The sequence below is a fragment of the Solea senegalensis genome, linkage group LG10 (genome assembly GCF_019176455.1).
Source record: "Solea senegalensis isolate Sse05_10M linkage group LG10, IFAPA_SoseM_1, whole genome shotgun sequence".
Lineage (NCBI taxonomy): Eukaryota > Metazoa > Chordata > Actinopteri > Pleuronectiformes > Soleidae > Solea > Solea senegalensis.
Window position 1 is genome coordinate 4,769,379 of NC_058030.1, and position 25,082 is coordinate 4,794,460.

Sequence of the window (25,082 nt, forward strand, 5' to 3'; positions counted from 1 at the left end):
CAAGGAGAATGGAAAAACCGAGCACAGCAGAAACAAAGAAATAAAAAGCCCAAGCTTTATGAAAACATAAAGATTACGACAACAAAAGAAAGCACCTGCAGTGACCTGGGAGTCAGCAGGGGTCATGACAAAAAAAAGAAACATTGCTTCAAGTTGAATGCTGAAAATGTGCATTTCTCATTCCTTTTTTTTCTTTTTTTAGCTTTATGTGTGTAGTCGTCGTATATAGTTACGACGTGTGCGGTGGGTCTTAGCAAGCCCCCTGCTTTTTGTCCATAACTTGTGTGCAATGGGACCCCCATGGCGAGTGGTGTTTCTGCTGACAGGACCATATTCAAGGTAATGGAACCATTCTGTCGTCCCGGAGCAGAGCACTCAAGCACAACGGAGTTCTGTCTCCGTCTACATGCACCGCTGAATCTCTAGATGACAAAAACGCCTGGCTGCCTGACCAAATCAAACACAATGAAAAGAAAAAAAAGAAGAAGAAGAAGAAGAAGAAGAAAAAAGGAGAGTGAAGGAGAAAACACTTAGATTTGTCATATCTCGTGGGCAAGGTATGGGAAAGTATGTATTTTCAAGTGGCACTTTAAGCAATGTCTGTGCCGTGTGAGAGCACACAAAAACAAACGCTGCATGTCACAAGAAACAAAAGACAATGTACATGTGCAGTTATTAATAACCTCAGTGCATGTTAGTAATGTGGGAGTAAGACAAATACATACGGTTGGTTGAATTATGAATATGAGACTTAATTCCCATTTGAATGTGCATATTTCAATGCCATTTCAACACATTAATGCAAAGGCGAATGAATTATTAAGCACATTAATTAATGAACCCTTTCTTTAGTAGAATCACCCGTAGCAAAATACACCTTGTCTATCTCTGCGGAGGGAAATCACAATTTTCGAGCAGCAGTCTGCTCGCCAGCATACATTATTAGGGATCTCCGTGGAGACACAGAGGAGCTGTGCAGAGAGGCATCGCCGGAGGGTCTCACAGGAGCAGACTGGACCAATAACTTTTGGCAGCAATATAGAATTGGGTTTGGACTTCAGTGAAGTTTTGCAGTGCAGGAGTGTATGTGGAATTGGTTACCGCGGCGACAACAAGGAGGCCAGGCTGCGTCCCATTTGGCTCTGTGACCTTCATCCCACCTCCATCTCACATCTTTAACGTTTCCATTAGAAAACCTGCTGAGATCAAACACACAACTCTGCATACAAGTGGGAGCCCGAATCGGAGGCTGATGGGGACTGACTTCTCCAGAAGGCTATGTCGACTCGAGCAGAACTCTGCCATAATAGTAGTGAAGTGGACACACATGAACGCACACACACACACACACACACACACCACGGAGGTAGAAGACGAGTGATGATGGGAAGAAAATCTGCCAATATTTCCAATGAAGTACAATTATTGATATGTACTAGGGATGTAATAATATAGCCAAGTGTCTCAATACTATGCTTCTGTGACAATATCAAACATTGTATTTCTGTAGGAAAGAGAGAGAGGGACACAGATTTTGCAACTCACAGACCCGCAGCTAACGGTTATTTTCATAATCGATTATTTTCTCGATGAATCGTTTGGTCCATAAAATATCAGAAAACCTTAAGAAATGTTGATCGGTGTTCATCTAACCCTGGAAATGATGATTTTCTCAAATGTCTTGTTTTGTCCACAAACCAAAATGATTCACTTTAAATGATTTCTTTGTTATCCAGAGCAAAGAAATGAAGAAAATAGTCACATTTAAGAAGCTTAAACAATCGGAAATGTTGTTTTAATCATGAGAAAAGCTTCAAACCGATTATTAAAATAGTTGTCGATGAATAATCAATTCATTGTTTCAGCTCTAGATGTTGGCAACGTTTCTAATATGAGAATCAATGTGGCCAATTATCAAAATATTTAATAATATTTAAATAAAAATTGAATATTTGACCAAAAACCTTTTTCTGAGGTGGAAAATAAAGTTAATTCCAAAGCTTATTATGCTTGAGTGTAAATTCCCATCAACCACTTCATGGGAATTTGGAAATAACTCTATTTACCAAATGTCCACAAAGAGACAAAAGCTAAGGTCACACAGAGACTTATCACAGAGAGCATCTCACTCACCACAGATGGGTGGACTTCACTGGCTACCCAGAGCTACATTATTGCTCTGGGTAGGAGAGGGTTGCAAGAACCCTCTTGAAACTGGAAGTATTATTATTATTATTATTATCATTATTATTATTATTAGTATTCCCCCAAATGAATCGCATTTTTGAAGCCTTTCCCATACCCCAAAACTCAAAGATTTTTGTGACGCATCAATTGTGGTGTAAATTTACGTCTGAAAAAGGTTTGGGGAATGTGCGTCGAAAATTGAATGTGGGAGGGGCCAATAAGTGCGGTGCCACCTGTCCAAATTCACCATGACCAACACAATTGCAATCGATCAATCAATTACAATCGCACATGCTTGAAATTCGGTACACATGTGTAGTGGGTCAGGATGAAGAAAAAATTACATTATGACCATGATCCAAACCCAACAGGAAATCCGCCATCTTGGGTTGATTGGCCATTTTTTGGCGATTTTGGCGAATTCGCAGCAATGGTATTTGAACTAACTCCTCCTAGAGTTTTGGTGCGATCACCTTCAAACTTGGTGAGGTCCCGCATGACTACGGTCACCGTGGTACTGTATCATGAGATTTACATTTCGTTTCGTCCCTCATTTGCACCCGGCGCGCAAAGAACCACGAGAATCCATCAGTTGAACATGAACGTGAAGAGCAGCACAGTCAATACACACATAATAGTCCGTTTCAAGATTTATGTGAGCATAAACCGTATGTGTCTGTGAAAATTGGAATTAATATCGACAGGAGAAAAGCTGTGTGTGTGTGTGTGTGTGTGTTCTGTCCCGTTTTACTGACCTTGTGCGAGCGGCTGGCCTTTCTGGAAAGGTCCACTGTACACCACCTGGTAATGTTTGACCTGGAAGCCAGGCACACAGCCCGTGTGGCCTCCATCCTCTTGGCCGCCCACATGGGCAACCTGCAACACAGACAACACAGCAGAGGTCAGAATAATAAACGACAAGCGTATTGTTTCTGTCTAGATCAGAGGTTCTCAGGTCCTGGTTCTGGGGACTCACATGTGTTCCTGCATGTTTTCGAGGTTCCCTCGCCGAGTCACACACCTGATTCAAATGAGTGGCTCGTTAGGAGGCTTCTGCAGGGTTTGTTGATGAGCTGATTTGAATCAGGTGTGCTGGAGCAGGGTAACTTCTAAAACATGGAGGCGAGTGAGGATCCCCAGGACCAGGACTGAGAAACCCTGCTCTAGATCAACTCGACAGACATTGGCTGGCAGACAAAAAAGGAGCAGTTTTTCATCAACGATTATGATTTCAATGACTATCCCATAATGCCATTTTCCATCCTAACATTAAAATAAATACTTAGATGCCATATAATTAATGACAAATAAAGAGTTTCAGAGCAAAAAGACTGACACTAGTGATACAGTAAGTAACAGTAAAGGTAACTATGATTTAATTAAAGGTTGGATAAAAAAAACCTCTCGTAAAACTCTGAAGGTCAAAACATTATTAAGAAATTAAACAGGACAAAAGCTCCACTCCACTGCCTTCAGCGACATTTCTTTGAGCCATTCTTTCAAGAAATAATAATTTAATCTTTTATTAATCGTGACAGGCAAACACATTTAAACACCCCTTTTCCAGAAAAAGAAAAGAAATGAATGATGCTTCCCTGAAAACAGACTTTTTCAACTTATTATCATGTGATTACTCCGAGAGATAGGCAAAGATATACATATATATATATATATATATATATATATATATGTGTAAACTATTTGGGTATGCCATGTATTAATTCAAAGACATGCTGCTTCTATTAGACAGCACTGTTTATTTGTATTATTATTATTTATTTATCAGTTTTGGAACTTTAGCTGTGACCCATTTAGAGCTGCAACTTTGTTTGTTTACTCAGGTTTTATAAATAATAAAATACAGATATTGCGCTCTTTTTTTTTTCTTTTTTTTTTAACAAGTCTGATTCCGAAAAGCACTTTCAGATTTCACTATAGGAATAGAAATCGTTGAAGTTGGTTATTCCTGTGCGAGTTCAGTGCGCATTTGTTTTGCTCCTCCTTCAATCTGAAGTTAGAGGTTGAGCTGGCAAAGATGGAAAAGCTCACGGCGGGAACACTGCGGTGAATTTTCAGATAATTTCAGGCACAATATGTTTTCCTCAGATGTAAAGCCTTTATCCACTTTCCACCTGAGTTCAGGTCAGGATTATTTGTTAAGCCTTTATTTGAAATTCCAGTTCTTTGACAGGGGAAGGAAAAAAAAGAAGATGTTGGTGTTTGATCATGGGTATTAGTGGTACTTAGAGCCCGACAAAAGCCACCCTCACCTTGAATGGCGTCACGTCATTCACAGTGACACGCTGCCACATCCGTCCTGTTTACAATAAAGTGAATTTTGCTTGACACAAGGCAAACACTTGCTGCTTTGGTATTTTATGTCAAAATCAGTTTTCAAATGCTGTTGCCCTAAGAAATTCTCCCACGTATCTGCTTGAAACTTAATTTTCACTCTTAACCTTCAAACAGTGTATTTAGAACAGCTCCTCTGTGAATCCACACTGTTTTATTTTAATCAGAGTTCAGCGGTCAAGAGATAAGTACACACAACGTCATTCCAGGTAACTCCTCTTGCGATACTCTCCTCGCCAGTTTTAACAGTAAACTTCAAATCAACCCTATTACTCCTCTTAAACTAAAACGAGATTACGCACAATTCAAAACCACCCTGGGGAAATGAGGAATATTAATCATCTGAAGAGAAACTGTCAACGAGCTGGGAGAAGATAGAGGAAAAATAAATTAACTATCGACTACAACATCTGAGTATTTATAATAATGCAATCAAGCATGCAGGGCAAGCACATTTCTCGAAATTAATAAAAGATAACAGGAATAAACCCGCGATCCTGTTTTTTAACCATCGATTGTCTAATTAACCTTGTTTTTTTTTTAAAAAAAGTCCAGCAGCATAGACTGACCGGAGTCTGCACTTCACTTCACAGCTAAAACCTACACTAGACTGAACCTCTGTCAGTGTCAATCTATGATTTTTAATCCCAGAATCTCTGTCTTTGTGTGAAGAAACTGTGAAAATAATTGTCCCGGTGCTTGTTTGGTTTCCTCGGAGAAGCACTTCAAAGTTGCGGTGCATTGTATGGGAGGTGCTGCATAAATAAAAAGCTGATTCATTGATTGAGAAGAACAGTAAAGAAGCAGAGCGCCAACGATCATTAACAAATCCAGCCAGCATTGTAAAAAAGAAAGGCTTGTTTACGATGTTTCCATATTCCATTAATGTCGTTACATTTAAATGCACAAATCATTGCTTCTTAAAAGAAAAAAAAAAAATAATTAAAATGATTTTATATCCACAGCACATAGAATATAATGATTTAAAGACGTGTGTCACAGAGTTACGATCCTTTATAACAGGGGTGGAGAACCTTTACCCTGTAAAGGAGCCTTTAAAATTTTTATACTGTCCTTTATGAGGCATAATAAATTATTGTGGACATACAGTATAGACAGTATATAGTATATTTGTTGGTGATTTTGTGTGTGTTTACAGTTTATGTTTATGACATTTAAAACATTACTATTTTCAATACTGTATTTGTGTTTTGCTTTTGACTTGAAGCACTATATTAGGTGCTATATCACATACATAATGTGTGTGAAGCTGCTTCTCTTCAGCTAAAGGTGATGATGATGATGCCCACAGCACATTTTAGCCAAAGCATCATCATTAATAATGCCTGGGTTTAAAAAAAAAAAATATCAAAACAAATTTGACAGTAATACAACAATTTGGGTGCACTCTAATGTCTCAATGTGTTCCATTATCCTTGTGTGTCAGTGTTAGAGAGCCATGTTTAATCAAAAAATTAGATTTTCTTAAATTTGTTACATTTGTGAGCTGGAGAAATGACTTCTAACTTGCGGTTCAATTAAGTCGCTGAGAAATTGTTTTGGAACTTTAGCTGAGATCTGTCATAATAGTAACCCAGAGAGGGCCACACGGTGGTGTAGTGGTTAGCACTCTCGCCTTGCAGTGAGAAGGGCCTTTCTGCATGGAGTTTGCATGTTCTCCCCGTGTGTGCGTGGGTTCTCTCCGGGTTCTCCGGCTTCCTCCCACAGTCCAAAAACATGCCATGTGGGGTTTAGGTGAATTGGACACAATTGACCATAGGAGTGAGTGTGAGAGTGAATGGTTGTTTGTCTCTATCTGTGTGTGGCCCTGCAATGGACTGGCGAACTGTCCCCGCCTATCGCCCGATGTAGCTGAGATTGGCACAGCACCCCCCTCTGGTGGAGGATAAAGCGGTAGATGATGACTGACTGACCTCACGTTTGTATCTTCTGTAAATTAGAGTGTCTAAAGAAACGAAGGCCGCAGAATCCACGACTGTTTAACAGTGAGCAGATTAGCAGTTGAAGACAAAGAGCAACAGTGACAATGTGGTCTTTATGGAAGCTGCTTGTTCGACACCCGAAATCAACAAAGAGCATTAGTGCTACACATGTTTGTCCTTCCAAGTTCTCCAGTTAGCCAAGGCATGTTTCCAGCTGTAATGATGCTCTTGGCTAACACAACATTTGGCATCTGCTTTTCTCGACGGTCTCCGCAATGTTTGTCGGCGATGACTGCTGCATGGTTGTTTTTTTTGTTATTTTCTACCTTGACCTTCGCCTGACAGGCATACAGCCAGAAGGCACCACTCTGGAGGACATGCCAGTCTACTATGTGATGCCCTGAGTTCTCCTACTGCCAAACACTTGATGGGTTCACCAACATTCTTTAATAACATGTTGACATGTGGGGTGTTTTTTTTGTTTTGGAATTACATTTGAAACAGCTTTAACTCTCATTCAAAATCACATTAGAGAAGATCAATCAGTAGAGGATTCATCACTCATGACTGTCTTATTTGCCAGTGGGCCGAGTCTGGAAAACATTAGGAAACTACTTTAGAGAGAAATTGAGCTAAGGTCCATTTATGTCATTTGTCTCTTATCAGCATCTAATTATCACTAAGTGACTACATATGAAATGACAATGATTCATGGCGATGTCAATTCTGTTCACTTGCAACTATGAAACCTAGTGTTGGTGGCCTCAACCCCATCTTTTTCTCTATGTGTGTGTGTACTTGTATGCATATCTTTGTAAGGTTCCAAAAAACATACAAACCTATCTTTATGAGGACATTTTGTCCCATAACTTGGGTTTAGGTTAGGGTTACGGTTAGGGGCTATCACATGGATGCATCATTTCTATGACGTGTCCTCACTAAGATATAAACACAACTTTGTGTGTGTCTCATGAGAAGTGAATCAAAAACCAACTAAAGGCATCTTTCTGATACCCAATACAATCTAAAGCTAAAACGCAAGCTGCAGGAAGTAAAACCTGACATGAATGTGACAGAGATGCACAGATGTAGGAGGACCATGAGGATTAGGAAAATGATTATTGTGGGTGCTTTGTCTCTAATAACACCAGAAAAAGTCACTAGATTTGCCGCTAGTTGCGTCTTTGAAAAACAGTTGTGAGAGGGGTCTGAATACGGTCTGAAAAGTTGAAAGTTAAAAGTCACAGACTCTAAACTTTTTTTTCAGACATAAGAGAGAAAACGTCATGCAAACAAAAGCTTAATATGTATCGTTTGCTTTGGAAAGACAGGACAAAGCATCACGTGTCAGTTAAGAGTCATTAACGCGGCAGCATCTATCCTGTCCACGGAGATCTCTCTGCATGATCAACAAGCTTTGGCAGACATTCAGAGGGTTAGTTCATGTTCATGTAATGTCCCTGCAAAGCAATCACTGCACCCAGGGGACTAAAGAGCATTTCTTGCTGGTGTCAAAGTGCTAATTCAATTCCATCAACGGGGCTTCCTGACAAGGTGGGATACAATGTTCGTTGGTCCATAAACTCAATCAGGTTGACTATAGGGCAGAGGCTTGTCAGTACAGCAAGGATACACAGGACACAAATGCAAATGCAGGTGAAGACATATTACCATGTGCACACACACACACACACACAGATTTGTACTTAAGTAAGTGTATCCCTGCACACACCATACACATCCCTCAGCAGGACGTAACAACATGAACACCCATTTTAATATCCATTAACGGGGGAATCGTGCAAACCTGCAGCTATTGACTCACAGTAGGATGCTAAGGCAATGCTATGCTAATCACTACGTTGTTAGCAAAGAAGACTGTTTTAGTGGGAGATGTTCTGCATCAAGAAACCATTTTTTTTTATTTTATTTTTTTTTTAAAAAAGCACTAGACATATGAAGGTTAATCCATTCAGGCATAGCAAAGTGAATTGAGGGGATTTTATCAACAGTGTCTATCTTTTTGCTCCTCTGAGAAATCCTTTTCTCACAAGGAGAATTAATTTAAAATATAATCTCGGAGGATACATCTACACTTTGTCTTTTAATTACTTCAAAGACAAAGATCCATATCGGGACTTTGTCTTGGCTTTCATATTTTCTTTGTGCGAGCGTGCATGCAAGTGAGTGTACGTCTTTGTTGCCTGGGTCGTGTGTTACACAGGTGAAAGGATCACATTATTAGCATATTCTATTTAAGCTTGTTGGACATTTTATATGTTGTGGGATTTAAGACGATGTGCGGTGAATACAAACATCTGCCTCTTGTTCAGAGTGTGGAAAAAAGTGCTGGGAATATTGTGCTAGAGGATTCTATTTCACAGTTTTGATAGATGTGTTGAAGGTGTATTGTTTTTCAGAAACTTCTTTTGGGAAAGGATAAAAATCTTAATATAAACAATGTTGATATATTGTTGCATAATGTTATAGTTATTACAGTTAATACTAGTTGTGTCTTTGGTCTTAACCAACTCCAACTCTGTGTAAAAAAGCGGTGGAATTGATGAGAGTGAACCAGAACTGTGAAGTTGCAGCTGATAGATACCGCTCAAACGAGGTAACGCCCCCTGGCAGGACACTACGCTGTTCACCTCTATAGACATATGAAGTAGACAATCATGCAAATCACACAATATGTCACACATGGCTGGCTGTTCATCCTAAAAGTGATCGCTATTGTGCAGTCGGAGATGCTGATGAGATGAGGCTAATACAAGCAATGGAGTTTGTGGTTAACTCTTGGTAAATAATGGACTCAGTCAAAAGCCATGTGTCCATCATGGAGCAGTTTGGTTTGGTATGGTCATGTCAACAAGATACATAGTCATATGGTGTGTATTGGTCCATCTCTGTTGATTTTAAAGTGTTGTGCCTTCCTTCACCTTGTGTGAATGTGCCTGCATGTGAGTGTGAGACGTGAGATGTGCTGCAGGTGTGCATTCTTGATTGGATGACAGACGTGTGAGTGTCTGGCTCCCATGTGGATCCTGGGAGCTGACTGGTCCTGCACGGGAGGTTCCAGTAGAAGAAGCCTAATGATCCCAGCTGCAGACTTCTCTTGAACCACTCACAGTCAGACTGCCAGCAGACATTTTGTGTGCTTGTTTTTAATGGTTTGTTTTATATGATGTTGGTGGTTGCTTCACAGTTTCCCCCTAAGCCTGGTTGTCAAACATGTCATAACATTTAATGCTGTTTCCTTCCACCACATTGTGTGCTACTCGTGCCTGTATTTGTTTTTTTTTGGGGGGGGTTACACATTCCAGTAATACATTATATTACTTTGTGTAGCAATGAAGTACTATAATACATTACTAATTACTTTACATCAAATCAGCCAGCCGAGCTGAAATGGTAGAAAGATAAGGTAGTAAATACTTGAACATAACCTCATCCCGACCAGGTTATGTGCAGAGTTTGGGATTTAAATATCCCCATATTCTCTATGACAGATTTAGATTCTCAGATAATGAAAAAAAACATTATGTATGTGATTTAATTAACAATTATGACACTGTTTCAGGTGATTTCAGATGACGTAGCATCTGAGATGAACAGACTCTCACATACATGGACAGAGAATTATAAAACACTGTGAAGATAATGATTTCTTCTTTTTCTGCAACTGTCCGTTTCACACAGCTAGTTTTATGTGGAATAAAAATATTGATGAATTAATGAAGTCTTATTACTCTGTATTACAAATAATAGACTAATTAATTATGTATTACAGAGAATAGACACATTCATTATTCAGAGAACACAGACAATAGACTGTCATTTTGTTTATTTAATTTTTCAATAAAACAATCTTTAAACCTTGATTTGTCCCAAAACCTTTTGATTTCCTCCTTTGCAGTTTTCCATTGTTGGGTTCAGGCTGTATTGTATTGTGCTGCTACAATATTTAGCACAATGCCAAATTAAATAAACAGCACACAACTAAATGGGGTGGAGTGGCTCAGTGGTTAAGACCCTACCTTGTGTACCAAAGACATCATGGTCGCAAGTTCGATTCCACCCCTGGCTAATTGTACTTGATTCAATTGTAAGTCGCTTTGGATAAAAGCGTCTGCTAAATGACATGTAATGTAATGTAATGTAAATGCTGTTGTAAATGTCATTCATTGCATTAGAGACCTCCTGACTATAGAAAAATGCATGCACTAGGGAATTTCAAGGTATTGCTGCCAAAACAAAAAAGACAGATTGTTTATCAGACAAAAATACTCAGTGAACAGTGTGACTGTGTGAATATAAACGCTGACATTCACGTTGCCAAGACATGCATACTGTACATGCAAAGAAAAAACAGCCACAGTGTGAAGTGATTTATGTATGACGTGAATCACTTCTTGAACTTCAAAATATGTTTTCTCCAGAGGGGTCTAATGATAATTGAGAGCTGTGCGTTTCAGCTTCACTATCGAGTCTTTTTGATGTCTCTGTGAAGCGTCCGTGAACATAGAGGACTTACTATGGTCCAGTCTGGAGGGAGACAAAGAACCTTCGGTGCACAAACACAATAACCAATCCTGCAGGAACAATTAGCGAAGCACACGCAATACCGGGGCAATGGAACTCGTGTATTGCACACCGGCTTAATGAGATGATCGACACAAAAACCAAAGAGATGAATAAATCTGAAATAATTTAGTTGCGCGATGTTGAGTAACAACACAGTGGAATAGGATCCAATTAACAGCTCCCATTTCGACTAATTTAACTACGATGCAAAAACACTCTTGTCACACTCATAACACTCCTTTCAGGCGCCATCACAGTCACATGACGACTCAACCTCAGCACATCCCTCAACATGCGTCTCGTACTGTAAAAGCACCTTCAGCCGAACTGAAATCATCCAGGCCAAATCAATCATCCCTCAACTGAACCCTCCTCACAGGAAGCCTGGGTCACGTGATGACCACATAATTATACTTCACTTTGTCCATGTTCACTCTGGTTGTTCTGTGCACAATACATTATGAATATTTTATAGGCTTTACCTGCCTGAATATACCGACAGTTGCTAAAAGGTTATCTCTTACCTTAACCACTGCAATATCCACCTTTAAGGTCTCCCTTCATGCACAGGGGAACCCATACATATAGTCCAAAGAGCTCTGCTTCTCGTCAACCTTCATCTGTCCATGGCCACTATAATCATATTCAAGGCAATGTGGCCTAGAAGCAAATTCTAGGTCTTTATTTCAGCCACTGCTATCTTCACTGGACACTAACCTGAACTTACAACCTCTGTACACAAGGTGCAGAGGTGTGCACCTAGACACACTTGAAGCTCTTACTTACTTCTAGCTCTTATTTGTACCCAAATGTTTAAATGCACTTTTGTAAGTCGCTTTGGATAAAAGCGTCTGCTAAATGACATGTAATGTAATGTAATGTAGACAATTCACTGAATGCTATCATATCTGGGGTTTCCCTTTCTATCTGCAAGGTCTGGCACATCGAAGAGCACATCTTCTCCTCACACCAAAACCTTTGTAGCACTTGGTAACCTGATCGGCATCGACTGAACAGATTGAGCACTTATTTAAAGATCTCCCGCTGTACAGAATGTCACTGACCGAGTGCAGAGAACATTGATTTTATTCTTCAGGAGTTAGCCAAAGGCAACTGGACTTGTATGAGTTCAACTTAACTTTAAGCAAGTCCTTTTGCCCGCGGCTAACTCCTGAAGATGACTATAACCTCAATGACTGAGAAGCTTCACATGCAAACAGTAATATTTGATTTGAATGTGGAGGGGAATGAAAAAAAAAAAACCCACATAAATGGAAGGAGACCTGAAGGAGAGAAAGAGAATATGTGTGGGCTGGATTGGTCTAATATAGATTGGTTTGCATGGGGTAGAAATAAATACAGCTACCTATTGACAACCACTTGGAGTGCAGGTCTTTAGGTTTATGTTAGCTCTCTAAGTGCAGTGAAGGAATGCTCAATCAGGAGATAGAATCCATACACTTCCCCTCTAGCATTTAGATCATGTTGTCTCACTCTCGGCTCTTCTCTCAGCAAGGTGAAAAGTGCAAAAAAGGAAACTATCAGGACATTGAGCGAACACTACAGTCAACACATGCTCAGTATCAACAGCTGGACGGCTGTAAAATAACGCGCGAGTGGTGGAATTGATAAATACGTGACTAAAGGGCTCGCGTGAGTGGCTCCTGCTTGCTGTTTGTCGCTTTTGTAGCTACGGTGTCGGTCAACTTCATATTCGCTCCGGCCGAGCATCAAATGGTCAGCTCATCAGAGAGTCTTGAGAGTTTGACTTCAGATTGAGTTCAAATGTGAAGGACCAGTCAGGTGATTACGGCAATGACTTGGCAGAGCACACAGTAAATGTCACCTCCGGTGAAAATCAATACAGCCTGCAAGAATCCACAATCTGATAGAAATGGAGAGGGTCACTGTGCCTAATATTTGCTGAAGAGGATAAGAGCGGGCAGTGGACGGAGAAGTGATGCTTACATGCAATATGTGTAAGTGAGAATAAACTCAATCAGACAGGGGTAGAAAGACAAACAACACGGACTGGGAAATAAAAAAGGAAAGAGAGTCAATCTCTGTCAGTCAAGTAGAGTAGATTAAAGGTTTTGCTCCAGATATTAGACAAATACTCTTTTCAGGTTTAAGAAAATTTCACAATCAGTCACTAATGATTGATATTGAAAAATATAAATTTAGGTTTGATTCTCATGCCTACAGAACTTAAATACTTCCCTCTTCTTCTCTCTGAACCACTTATTCCTGATCGGGTCTCACGTGAAAAATAACAACACGAGATATAACTGGCAAAGGCTTAAAGCTGTCATGCGTCACCTTTTTAAATAAACACCCATTACATTCAAACCTTTTGCCAGAAGAGTTCACACAATGCTGAGTGCGTCAGCTCCACATGACTCGCTCGGTTTTGTCCCAGCTGACAAACCCATGCCGCAGACAGGAAGTGATATGTTCAACGTCAAGCACAATAGCGACATGCAGCTACTAAAATGATGGAAACATAAAAAACCAGGGTGGTGCTAAACAGCAGCGTTTACAGCGTGTTTAACTCAAAATTCTTCATTAAACAGCCACAAAAGTCATCAAACTCTATTTCTTGTTTATATGCATATGTTTACACTTATTTTATGCATATATGTTATGTTAGTTTTTTTGTAATATTCTCATTCCTTGCATATATGCATATGTTTACACTTATTTTATGCATATATGTTATTTTAGTTTCTTGTAATATTTATATTTTTCTTATGTATATTTATACTTTTCTACTTTATGCTGGTGTTTTTGAGTGGACAGCAAAGTAAGAATTTCATTGTACAGGGAAACGTGTTTCTTTACTGTGCATATGACAATAAACACTTTGAATCTTGAATCTTAAACACAGTAGTTTCATAATTCAATCACTGCACTTATATTGTAATAATGTTGTCTCTATGCTGTCTATTTTGGTGTTGTTTAGTCTGTAGCGCTCTCTCTTTTTAACTTAACAGTAAAGTGCTTTTTTTAGAACTGAGCAATAACCACTGTTTATCTCACGGTTGATGAACCACCTTGTGCTGTTTTATGTTGTGCTCGTGTGGTACAGTATGTCAGATTCAGGATGCAGATTTGCAGGTATGGATTTACCCTTGATCCACTACACATGGATCGGTGTCAGTGTATGTGTATGTGTGTGTGTGGGGGGGAGTCTGCAAGCATGCTCGGTATTCTGCCAATGATCCAGCCCGTCAGCGAGACCGCCTGCCAGTCGCCTGACATTTCATCCAGCCACCACCTCTCTTTCCCCCATTCTACATCCACCCCCCTCAATCTTGCATTGCCACTTTCTCCATCAAAGCAAATGTCAATGCACACACCTCACTATAGATCTGGCTGATCCGTCCAGGCATGGCTACACCTACAACCTCAGATGAAGCCAGAGGAGGAGAGCCATGGGAGAGCGAGTGAGACAGAGGGGAATCAATCAGGTTGGGCCTCAGACGCCCACAGCTAGCAGCTTAGCCGGGCATGACACACCTGAGTCATGAAACCATCTGGTTTCTAGACCGGCTTGCCAGACCCTGGCCACACCTGCTGGGCTAGTAAAATAACAGTGGAGCAGTAAACACAGAACCATGCCATATAGATGGAGTGTAGCTGAACAAGGAGGGGAATGGAGAAAATGTTTTTTTCTCCTGCTGGTGGGCTGGTGTTGTCACTGTGTGAGAGCAATATTCAGGTAGCAATATAGAAAAGAAAGTTGAGGACAGGGAAAAAAAAAAAAAGCTTTGCGATAACCACAAAGTAATAAAGGATGCAGAGGCAGGTATACGCGGAGAAGACTGGATATTCCTCTGGTACAGAAATACAGTATATATGATTCTGTAATCTTTACAAAGGTGGTGGTGCTGAGGGATGGAGCAGGTGGGGTCAGGCTGATAGTCAGTTTGATGGGAGTCTAAAAGGTCCAGTGTGTAATATGTAATATGTGAATATATTATCCATCCATATGTTTGTATAAAAACAAGAATCTTCACACAAGTGTCTCGCTATACAGGGACTGTCATCGTGTGCCTCCATGTTTCTACAGCGACCTGAATGGAAAACAGTGTACATTTCTCATTGTGAAGTGGAAGTTTACTGCACCAACGAAGAAGAGCAACATCCTTTCCTCACAGTTCAACCTGCAGCTTCACCGTCACGTTACTCGGTATCACACACCGGGCCTTTTAATTAACTTGGTCGTTAGCAGCAAGTGACCCCCCTGTGACCTCTTCTGAAATTGCCTACATGTTGGACCTGATGTGACATCGATGACAGAGAAACCTTTGACACGTCCCTGGAACATCGAGCCAATCTGGACGCCAGCACACCAAGATCAAACCTTGTTCGCTGACACCAAAAGTGCACAACCACCGATTGTGCACAGTGTCTGGCATTGCTTGAATGGATTAAATGGGAAACCAACTCTGGGTCTTGTCCTTGAGGGTAAAAATCACATTTTATCTACACTGATGCAGTTATTGCTGAACTTATGAAGTTGTTAAACTGCAAAAAAAAAAAGAAGACCAAATAAGAAAATTCAAAGTTTGCCGATGGGATTAATTGCATGTCTGGAAAATCATCTTCAAATATTTACCAAATGTTACATTACTGTGCAATTATTCAGAACAGAGATTTGATTTGAGTTTTAACTTCATTTAAATGTCATGGCCTCTGCAGAACTGATTAGTATGTGAACGTACAGTTGTTTGTCTTACTATCACCTTGGCTGTTCAACTTTATATAAGCATTTAATCTGAGTTCATGACAGGGTTCTCTCTGGATGAAGGTAATCATAAGTCAGCGAGTGAATCCTAATAAATTCTGCCGTTGTACAGTCAGCAGTCAGTATGGAAATGGAACGCAAGATCATGACTCATCTGTTCTTGTGCGAGGTAAAACCTGGAACCGGCATCCCAGTACAGGGTCAATCTTAAAAATATGCTGTTGTTGCACAGCATGGGTTTTGGTTTCACTTCAGTATCTGTGAGCACCCCATCTACCACATTTTGAACAAAATTGATTTATGACTAGAAACGGCTGACAGGACTAATGATTCTCACTTTTTCTCTTAGCTATATTATATATATATATGTATATATATATATATATATATATATATATATATATATATTAGCTATATATATATATATATACAACGGCAAACCTGCACATTCAAATCATCATTCAAAACTACACCATTCTATTTGACATTTATTTTTCGATTTTACACCAAGCAAACATGTATATACAAAAAATGTTTCTATTCATAAATCCCTCTAGCACTGGATAACCCTAATAAACTGACTTGATTTTGAGACTTTCATTATCAAATTCAGTCTCCCACTCTGATGCAAATCCACCATTCCAAAGGGGTGGGGGTTTAGATTTGCGTGGTAAGTGATGTGGCCTAACCCTGACAGTATCGTTTCCTCACCGTCAGTCTGCTCAAATCCCTTCTCTCGTTGGCAAGCTTGTCAATACTTGTACCTCACATGTCGCTCACTTCACCGCACACCGACACAGGTAGAGAGGTGTGAAGTGAGGGATCAAAAACAAACGGGAGCATCAGCTGCAGGCACCAGCTGCTATCCAGCACAATTCATTTGAATGCACTTTTTTCCCTCCTCCTGTTGGGATCTGGCATGTCAGACTGAGCACTTTCAGCTTTATCTTGGAGGCATGTTCATTCACCTTGAAAGAGGTGTTTTGTCTGATACTAAACTTCTGTTTTGTTTTTGTTTTTTTTTTAAACAAGCATACTTTCTCCTGTCTCCTTTTGTCTTACCCTTTTTGTTTGTGTCTCCACAACAGTGAATGCAAAGTTTTGCCAATTAAGCTCCGTGCCATGGCATTGATAAATGAAAAACCTGAAGGCTTCTGACGCTGAAACGTTGCCACACTGACAGGGAGGTTACACCTTTTCAGGTGCTGCCACTGGAAGCTGAAGTGAAGAATGATGATGCTATCACACTTTGTTTCGGAGCACAATAGCGCAAATTGCAAGACATTTTTGAACGTACCCTAAACACAAAACTATCTGTGATTGGCGTCAACTGGTGAATAAGGAGATATAAAGCAAAGGGAAGTCTATGGAAGTAGATTCATCAAGTCCATGTTATCACTTAACCTGTACAAATCTATTGTTCAGCGCCTCGAGGGCTGCACACCGGTATTGGTCCGGGTGGTCGTTAGACACAAAGGAGTGACATCTGTGTTTGCTTCTCCTCACAGTTTATCAGTTTACCCTTCTCCTCCCTAGCTGACCTCCATTCATCAAAAGTAACAGGCTGCTGCTGATAGCCATTCTTGAGACACTCCCCCCCACCATTGATGTGCCCCGAAACGTTCCTTAATCTTACCTCTATAACTTTTATTTGCTAAATCTTAGTTTGCCAATTCTTTCTCACCTTCCTCTAACTGCAGTCGCCCATTTTAACTTGTTTTGTTTATAACTGACGATCGCCAAGGTTGGAACCCGGCCGGCCGAACACCATTGGTGTATTTTTGGTGTGGTTTCCAAATGATGGAATTGGCATTCATTGTATTTATGATCCTCTGCGCTTATTAATTATGCCCAGTAGTGGTTAGCACTCAAGAGGGCCCCGGGTTCGAGCCCCGGTTGGGACGAGGGTCTTCTCCGGCCTCCTCCCACAGTCCAAAAACGCAATATGGGGATTGTCAGTCAGTCAGTCATCATCTAACCACTTTATCCTCCACCAGAGGGTCGCGGGGGGGTGCTGTGCCAATCTCAGCTACATCGGGCGATAGGCGGGGTACACCCTGGACAGTTCGCCAGTCCATCGCAGGGCCACACACAGATAGAGACAAACAACCATTCACTCTCACACTCACTCCTATGGTCAATTTAGAGTGTCCAATTCACCTAATCCCCACACTGCATGTTTTTGGACTGTGGGAGGAAGCCGGAGAACCCGGAGAGAACCCACACACACACGGGGAGAACATTTAAACTCCATGCAGAAAGGCCCTTGTTCCAACCGGGGCTCGAACCCGGGTCTTCTTGCTGCAAGGCGTGAGTGCTAACCACTACACTACCGTGTGGCCCATATGGGGATTGGACATTCTAAATTGACCGTAAGTGTGAGAATGAGAGTGAATGGTTTAATGGTTGTTTGTCTCTACATGTGGCTCTGTGATGGACTGGCAAACTGCCCCGTGTACCCCGCCTATCGCCCTATGTCAGCTGAGACTGACACAGCTCCCCCCCACGAGGATAAAGCGGTAGAAAATGGATGGATGGAGAGCAACCCAATGAGGTTGTCACCTGGTCTGATTACAATCCAGTGGATGAGGCTGGGATGATCAGCACACCAACCACCTGGGGACTTAATTTGAAAAACATTATCTCCTGGAAAAAAAAAGTGTCATGTCTGTCATTATATAAATGGATGCACCGGATCAAAGATATGTGAGGGAGTCCGTTTTTTGTTTTTTTTTTCCATTAACACAGTGAGGGGTACTTTGAAATATCACCATCATCAATGCAGCCGAGAGAAAGCCATTAATAAAGTAACCAAACTGACAGTACAAAGGACATTATACTGCGGGAAAATGAATACTCCCCATTAGAAGTACACATCCATCTGATGTCTCCCTTTCTCACCCTCATCCTTCTGTCTCCGTTCCACACTCTGCTCCATACTGTAGTTTGCTGTCCCTGTCCATAAATCACTCAAAAAATATAATTAAACATGAATACTTCCATACAGTATGTTGTTGAGGGGGAAAAAAATACATAATGCATAGATTTCCTGAGGAAAATATGTTTAAAAAAACAACTCAAAAATACTATATTACCATACACAAAGCTGCACTTCTGGGATTTCCTGGCAAATGTAATAAGCACTGAATGTGCAGACGAGTTGTATTAATATTTATATTAATATATATATATATATATATATATATATATATATATATATATATATACATATATATGTATATATATATATATATACACATACAAATATACATGTATGTGTATATACATATATGTATATTATATATATATATATATATATATATACATATATATATATATATATATATATATATATATATATATATATATATATATATATATATATATAACTATCCTTGTCTTATAAACATAAATGCAAAGAAATTATATAGCATGTTATCAACAACAAACTCAACAAACAAGCTGAGCAGATATGGGAGGCAGACAATTCCAGTTTGAGCGCAGACAGGTATTCAAAGGGGGACTTATGTATACTTTCTCTATTTCCAGCCGTCCAAGAAAAAACAGCGTACCACAAACACAAGCTGTACCTATAAAATTGAATTTGCCCAATCATGTACTTGCTTTTAAATATATATTCAGACTTCACATCCCATAAGTCTACAAGAATGGACATTGTGCTTTCATAAAGTCAATTTAAAAACATTTCCCAGACAGAGCGGGGGAATTTGATTCTTCTGATGGATCGTCAGAGGGGGGCTCCTGACCTGATTTATGGTGGTTTGGGAAAAAGTATTTTGCAATTCAGCTGTACATCCAATTCCATTTGATCCCGACAAAAGTACACTGTAAATTGGCAATCATATTCCAGGCTGCTTCCCAGCTGTGGGCTCACGCGCAGCTCTGATGCAGAAGTGGCCGTGGATAGATTATTCTCAAGCAGGCAGCGATGTCTGGCTCCATTGCCCTTGGAGGACATAAAACAATATGGATAAATACGAGACGCGGGGTCTCACGCTGCTCGGATTGCCACTGCTGCCTGCTGAGTGTTTCCGTGTCTCACTCCATTGACAAAACAAATATTTGACTCGGGAGACATAGCGTGGAATCATCATCATATCACAATGACCCAATATTCTATTTTTAATTTCAGCCTGTTAAAATAAACGATGACATTGAAAAGGCACATTAAACATGAAAGGGTGAACTGAATAGCTATAAAGGTGCATTTAAGCATAGTTGCATCCACTGCTGTTCAGCAAATACTGGGAGATAATTCACCAAAATGAGCCGTAGGTTGCACACAGGTCACCACAGAGGCTGCAACTTGATGTGAATAAAATGCACCAAGCGAGATTGGCTCAGTGATGCAGTGGTTTGTCTTCATGCCAACGTGTCTCTGGGCAAGACAGGTTGCTTCTGGCATATGCAAGTATCACATGTGATAATGTGTACGTCGGATGAATGAGTAAAAAAACAAAACACTGTAGATCTATAGATGCACTGTATGAAAGTTTGAGTGTCAAAACTGTGATGTAGAGCACTTTGATTGGCCATCAAGAGTAGAAAAGAGCTCTATTTAATTACAGGCCATTTACTATAAAAATGAAAATTGCTGCCTCACATCCATTATTGCTTCTTTCAATATGTTCTCAGTCCTTTCTCACTTTTCACGCAACTTTCCTGCTACTTTCTTCATCCTTTATTTGCAGAATCTATTAGCATTGCACTTATTCACATTTTATTAACACACCAACTTTTCTATTTTCATCAAGCGTAAGGAGTTTTTCAGGTTTCAATTGTTTGCAAATATAAAAAATACACATAAAAACCGGCTCACTGAATGAGAGGAATGTTACAACATGCTGCTGTGCCGTTTTGATAGAGTGACTCGAGGCAGAGGGTCATCTATATCTGCTTTAGATTGGAGAGCTGCATCATTATAGACCCACAGCACAGCTTTCCATCACATGCCTCTCCCTCAGTACTACTGTGTCGCTTTGGCTATTTGTCTTTTTATTCCTCTTGAAACTGGAGGGAGAAGGAGAGAAAGAGAGAGGGGAGCCACCATCAGTCCTCTGCAGCCATTGGTCTTAATCACACAGGCACTGTCACAACCCCAGCACCATTAATCCTGACCTTAGTGACAACTGGAGGTGATTTTCCTCTCCCACTCTCCCTGCCTTTCATCTGCAAACACTTGTGTGTGATTTGACTCCACACGAGATCAATGATTTGTTTTGAAATGATCCAAGAGCAGAATGTGACGGACTGTACGTCACCGGTACACAATATATAACGTTACAGATCTGTGAGTCACGGCTAAATGTAGCTTACGCCGTCATTTATGTCACATTAATGGAATGAACTCCACATGCAGTGGATTTGCTTTGCCACAGGAAGTAAAGGTTTTATTTGCCTCCAGATTGGAAACGAATTCAAGGCAAATGTTTGCTTGTGCTGCACTCGTTCATGTGTGGTGGTGGTGGTGGTGCCCTGATGCTGCGTTTAAACTGATTATTCCCAAAGCAATCTACATCATGGGATATCAAAGACTAATTATATTTAATTTTTGAATTTTCCTTTAGGGAACTGAATGAGTAGATCAAACATCATCGCAACAAACATAAGTTACAGCTATACTTTGAGTCAATAATCCTTCCATTGTTGCCTTTTATTTTGGCATCATTTGGTCATTCAGCCCAGTTCCATCACGTATTTCATTTCTTATTTGCTGCGTCTAATTTGTACAATGAGCGATTTTTTGTGCAGCTGCACACACCAGCAAAACTGCTTAACAGATGTTTAGCCATGTACCAACAAATCATTCATTATCATTTCTGGGAAAAAATGCTTGTTTGGTTCATTAAATATGTTTCAACCTGGTTAACATTTCTAATGGAATTCTGACAAAGAATGTTTTCTTGAGACTTTTAAATGTTAGTGTTTCTCTCTAATTAAAAGATGCATGATACAACATGATTGCATTAAATGTGCCTTTCACACAAGAGCATTTAGTGCTCAGCTAACTGCTAATGAGTGTATTTTATTCACTGTTTAATGTCACTGGGCTGCGCTAATGCACAAGCGTTTTCTTGTTATTTCTATACCGAATATAAATATACACAAAAGGATATAATAGTTTTATTTTTATGCTATTGTCGCTTTAGATATCAGGAGCACTCCAACACTTGAAGAAACGTGATGTGAGCGCCGGACCACGCCCCCTGCTCTGCTCCCCACCCCTCCAATGTGTAAATGTAATAATGATAACTGATCTGTGTCTGTAAAACACATCAGATGTCTCATGAACCTTTAATAACTAAATAAAGCAACTAAAAACAACAATAATAAAACATTATACAAATAAAGTATACAAAAAAAAGTTTCAGCTTCTATTTTCTGAACTCCAATCTGTGTTTAAAGTTTTTATACAATGGTCTTTAAGATTTATTACCATGATGTTCAGTGGTGGTACTTCCTATTTGTCCATGTACGCTGCCTTTTAATGAATAATCCTCATGTTTAGTTTAATTGAAACTCGTCGGCTGACGGCAGCGCTACATCAATAAATATGACTGAGCATTAATGAATGGTATTGTTCTCCCAGTTGGGCTCCAGCAAGTGTGTGTGTGTGTGGGGGGGGACTTTTAATTAGTGTTGCCCACTCATTTTCCGATTCATGGATGAATCCATTGTAGTATTAACAGAAATGTATGAAAGCATGACTTTTAAATACGCATTCACGTTATGTAAATACTACATAATGTGGGGTATTACTCTATCCATGCTATTACAGCACTAAACAGAACACACTGAATACCTCTATATCAAATGGTAATTGATGCAGTGTAATGTCTTGGTTCATTTCAGTTCATTTCAGAAATAAGCAGAGCTGCATAGGGATTTGACTGTTTTCCCTTTTTAACCAATCACAACATAATTCCATAAAAATCCCATAAACGCAATGATGAGTTTCCTTTTGCTTAATTTACCAAATGACTATGAGTGCCCTAATCATTGTGACAACTCAACACTTGAGTAGTAATTGTTATTTCCATCCCACTGCACCTACTGTTACCTGCACCTCGCTGTGTTGTGTTAATGTTTCGACAACCGTTTTCCTTAAAACAGAAAGGGACCAAAGCAATACATGCTACTACAATCTCCTCGCCTCTTGCCAATCACTGAGAATACACCACAGCGCGGCTGAACGGGAATAAGCGTGACGGCGTAGTAAATGTTTCCGTGGCGTCCTCCCACCTCGCTGACCTTCCCGGTGTCTCTGGCCCCCGAGATGGAATGTTAATGTCCGTGTCTGGACGGCTGCCATGCTGCAGCCATATGCTCTAATGGATTGACAAAAAAAGCTCTGAGCACAGAATCAATCATGATATAAACCTGGATTCAAGCTTGTTAAACTCTAAGGAAAGTTCCTCCACCCTAATGCCCCTAATCTTCAGCCATTTGCTGTCTGACAGAAAGATTGCACTTGTCGTGCATTAGAAGGCCAGAGTCATTTTAGGTGATGGACCTGAGGTGGAGGTGAGAGGAAGTAGGGAGTTTGTTCGCCAGGTATGCTGCTGTTAGGGTGCATTAAGTGGCAATAAAGATTGTTGATGTTTCATAAAAAAGACCGCTTATGGGACTGATTTCACTTAATGCAGCAGTGAATCAATACTTAAATGACTAAGTATATATTTCCCTCTATACATCTCCTCACACTGTACCTTCTCATATCAGCACGTGCAGCTGACACGAATAACAACCAGAGCAGCAAAGGAATGGGAACAACAACTTGAACAGTGTGGATTTTCTGCAGCTTGAAATGTGTCGCAGAGGGACGAGAGTCCCCACCGGAGCCTGTCCTTAGGGACGCGCGGTATAACAGGGAGGAAGCAGAGTGACCCTTTTTTTTCCCCCACATGGGAATAGATAATGAAAGTGCGTGAAAGCTAATAGTATTACAGTACAGTGTGTCTCACATGTGCACACGACCTGAGAGACAGTATCACCAAATAAGAAAAAAGTAATAACTGATGCTCAAGGCTTATACATATTTAACTCTGAATGTCTATCGTCCCGATTAGGACACGGCTGCGGCTGCGGCGTATGGACGTTATCGTGATCGCGGTGAATTTCGAAATGATTTTATGGATTGAATTTTTATCATTTGGCTGAGGCGAGGCAATTTGTCAAAGTCCAGGATGACATGACAGATGGTAAATGTTGGGAGAGAAAAAAGGGAAATGAGCTGTACGTGGATTGCTGTATGTATAATAAGTATATGACATGTGGAACATGGTGAGACACACATAGTCCTTTCAAGCTTACAAGGACATGTAAAGAACAGTGAAGTGCTGCCTGCGTGTGTTGTCACCACTTTATTGTCTTCCTGAATGCTGTCCATGTTAGCAACCCATTCAGTTCTTAAAAAAAATGTATTTGGTCAAAGCCCTGTATTAAATTCAGATAATTTCCTATTCAGTCGCTTCTGTTAATTAAAATCTATTTTAGAGCCTGACCTCTGATTTCAGCACCTTATCATTTCTAAAGTTGTATAATTCCCTTATGGTGCCAGTGGCTCACACCCTGTACTTATCTATTGCCTATTTTCAGTCAAGAAATTCCATTAAACGTCTTTTCAAAATGCACATCCTAATGATAGGGTGACGAGTGGAGTAGAGTCACGCCGAGCTTTTGCCTCTACAACCCTTCAGCCCTTCCTGTGGTTATTCCAGTGCTGCGCTTTTAAGCAGCTCAACCACTGACCCTAATTCCATACCGCTCTGGGGTCATTCTGAAAAACGAAATGTAACCAATTCCAATGAGCAAATTGAGGGGCTATCAGTTGTAGTGGAGGGGTGTTTTATCACTATGGGCATGTCAGAGCAGAGATGGAATGAGGGCAAGCGTCAGAGATAGAGAGGGGGGCATGGAGGGGGTGATGGCTCGAGGGATTTAGTTTGGCAATATTTTTATTGGTCCGAAACTATTATATTGCTTGACAATAAATCTGATTTAATATCTGTTGTGTCGCAGGTCCTGCCTGGGTGTGAGACAGTACAGAGAGCTGAAGACAGAGAAAAAAAATAAATAAAAGACAGGCAGGACAGAGTGGTATAAATAAGAAGTGAAAGGAGAGGAAGAAGAATGGGCTATTGGGGGCATTGTTGTATTAAATCAGAATAATAAAGCCGTGGCGCACGCACACAAGCGCTATCTAATAGAGATGTCTCAGAGTCACAGTTGCCCACCAAATG

General features: G+C 40.3%; 1 protein-coding gene across 4 annotated transcripts in view; it reads right to left on the reverse strand.

Annotated features, from left to right (window-relative positions):
- Window positions 1-25,082, reverse strand: part of cdh13 (cadherin 13, H-cadherin (heart)) — a 326,188-nt gene that overhangs the window by 240,893 nt on the left and 60,213 nt on the right. For all 4 annotated transcript variants that reach the window (XR_006361196.1, XR_006361194.1, XR_006361195.1 and 1 more), the window contains exon 2: window positions 2,943-3,063. Coding sequence is in view for 1 of the 4 variants with exons in the window: in XM_044036748.1 (XP_043892683.1) it covers window positions 2,943-3,063 (121 nt within the window). In the remaining 3 variants the exon portion in view is untranslated. The remainder of the gene's footprint in view (window positions 1-2,942; window positions 3,064-25,082) is intronic.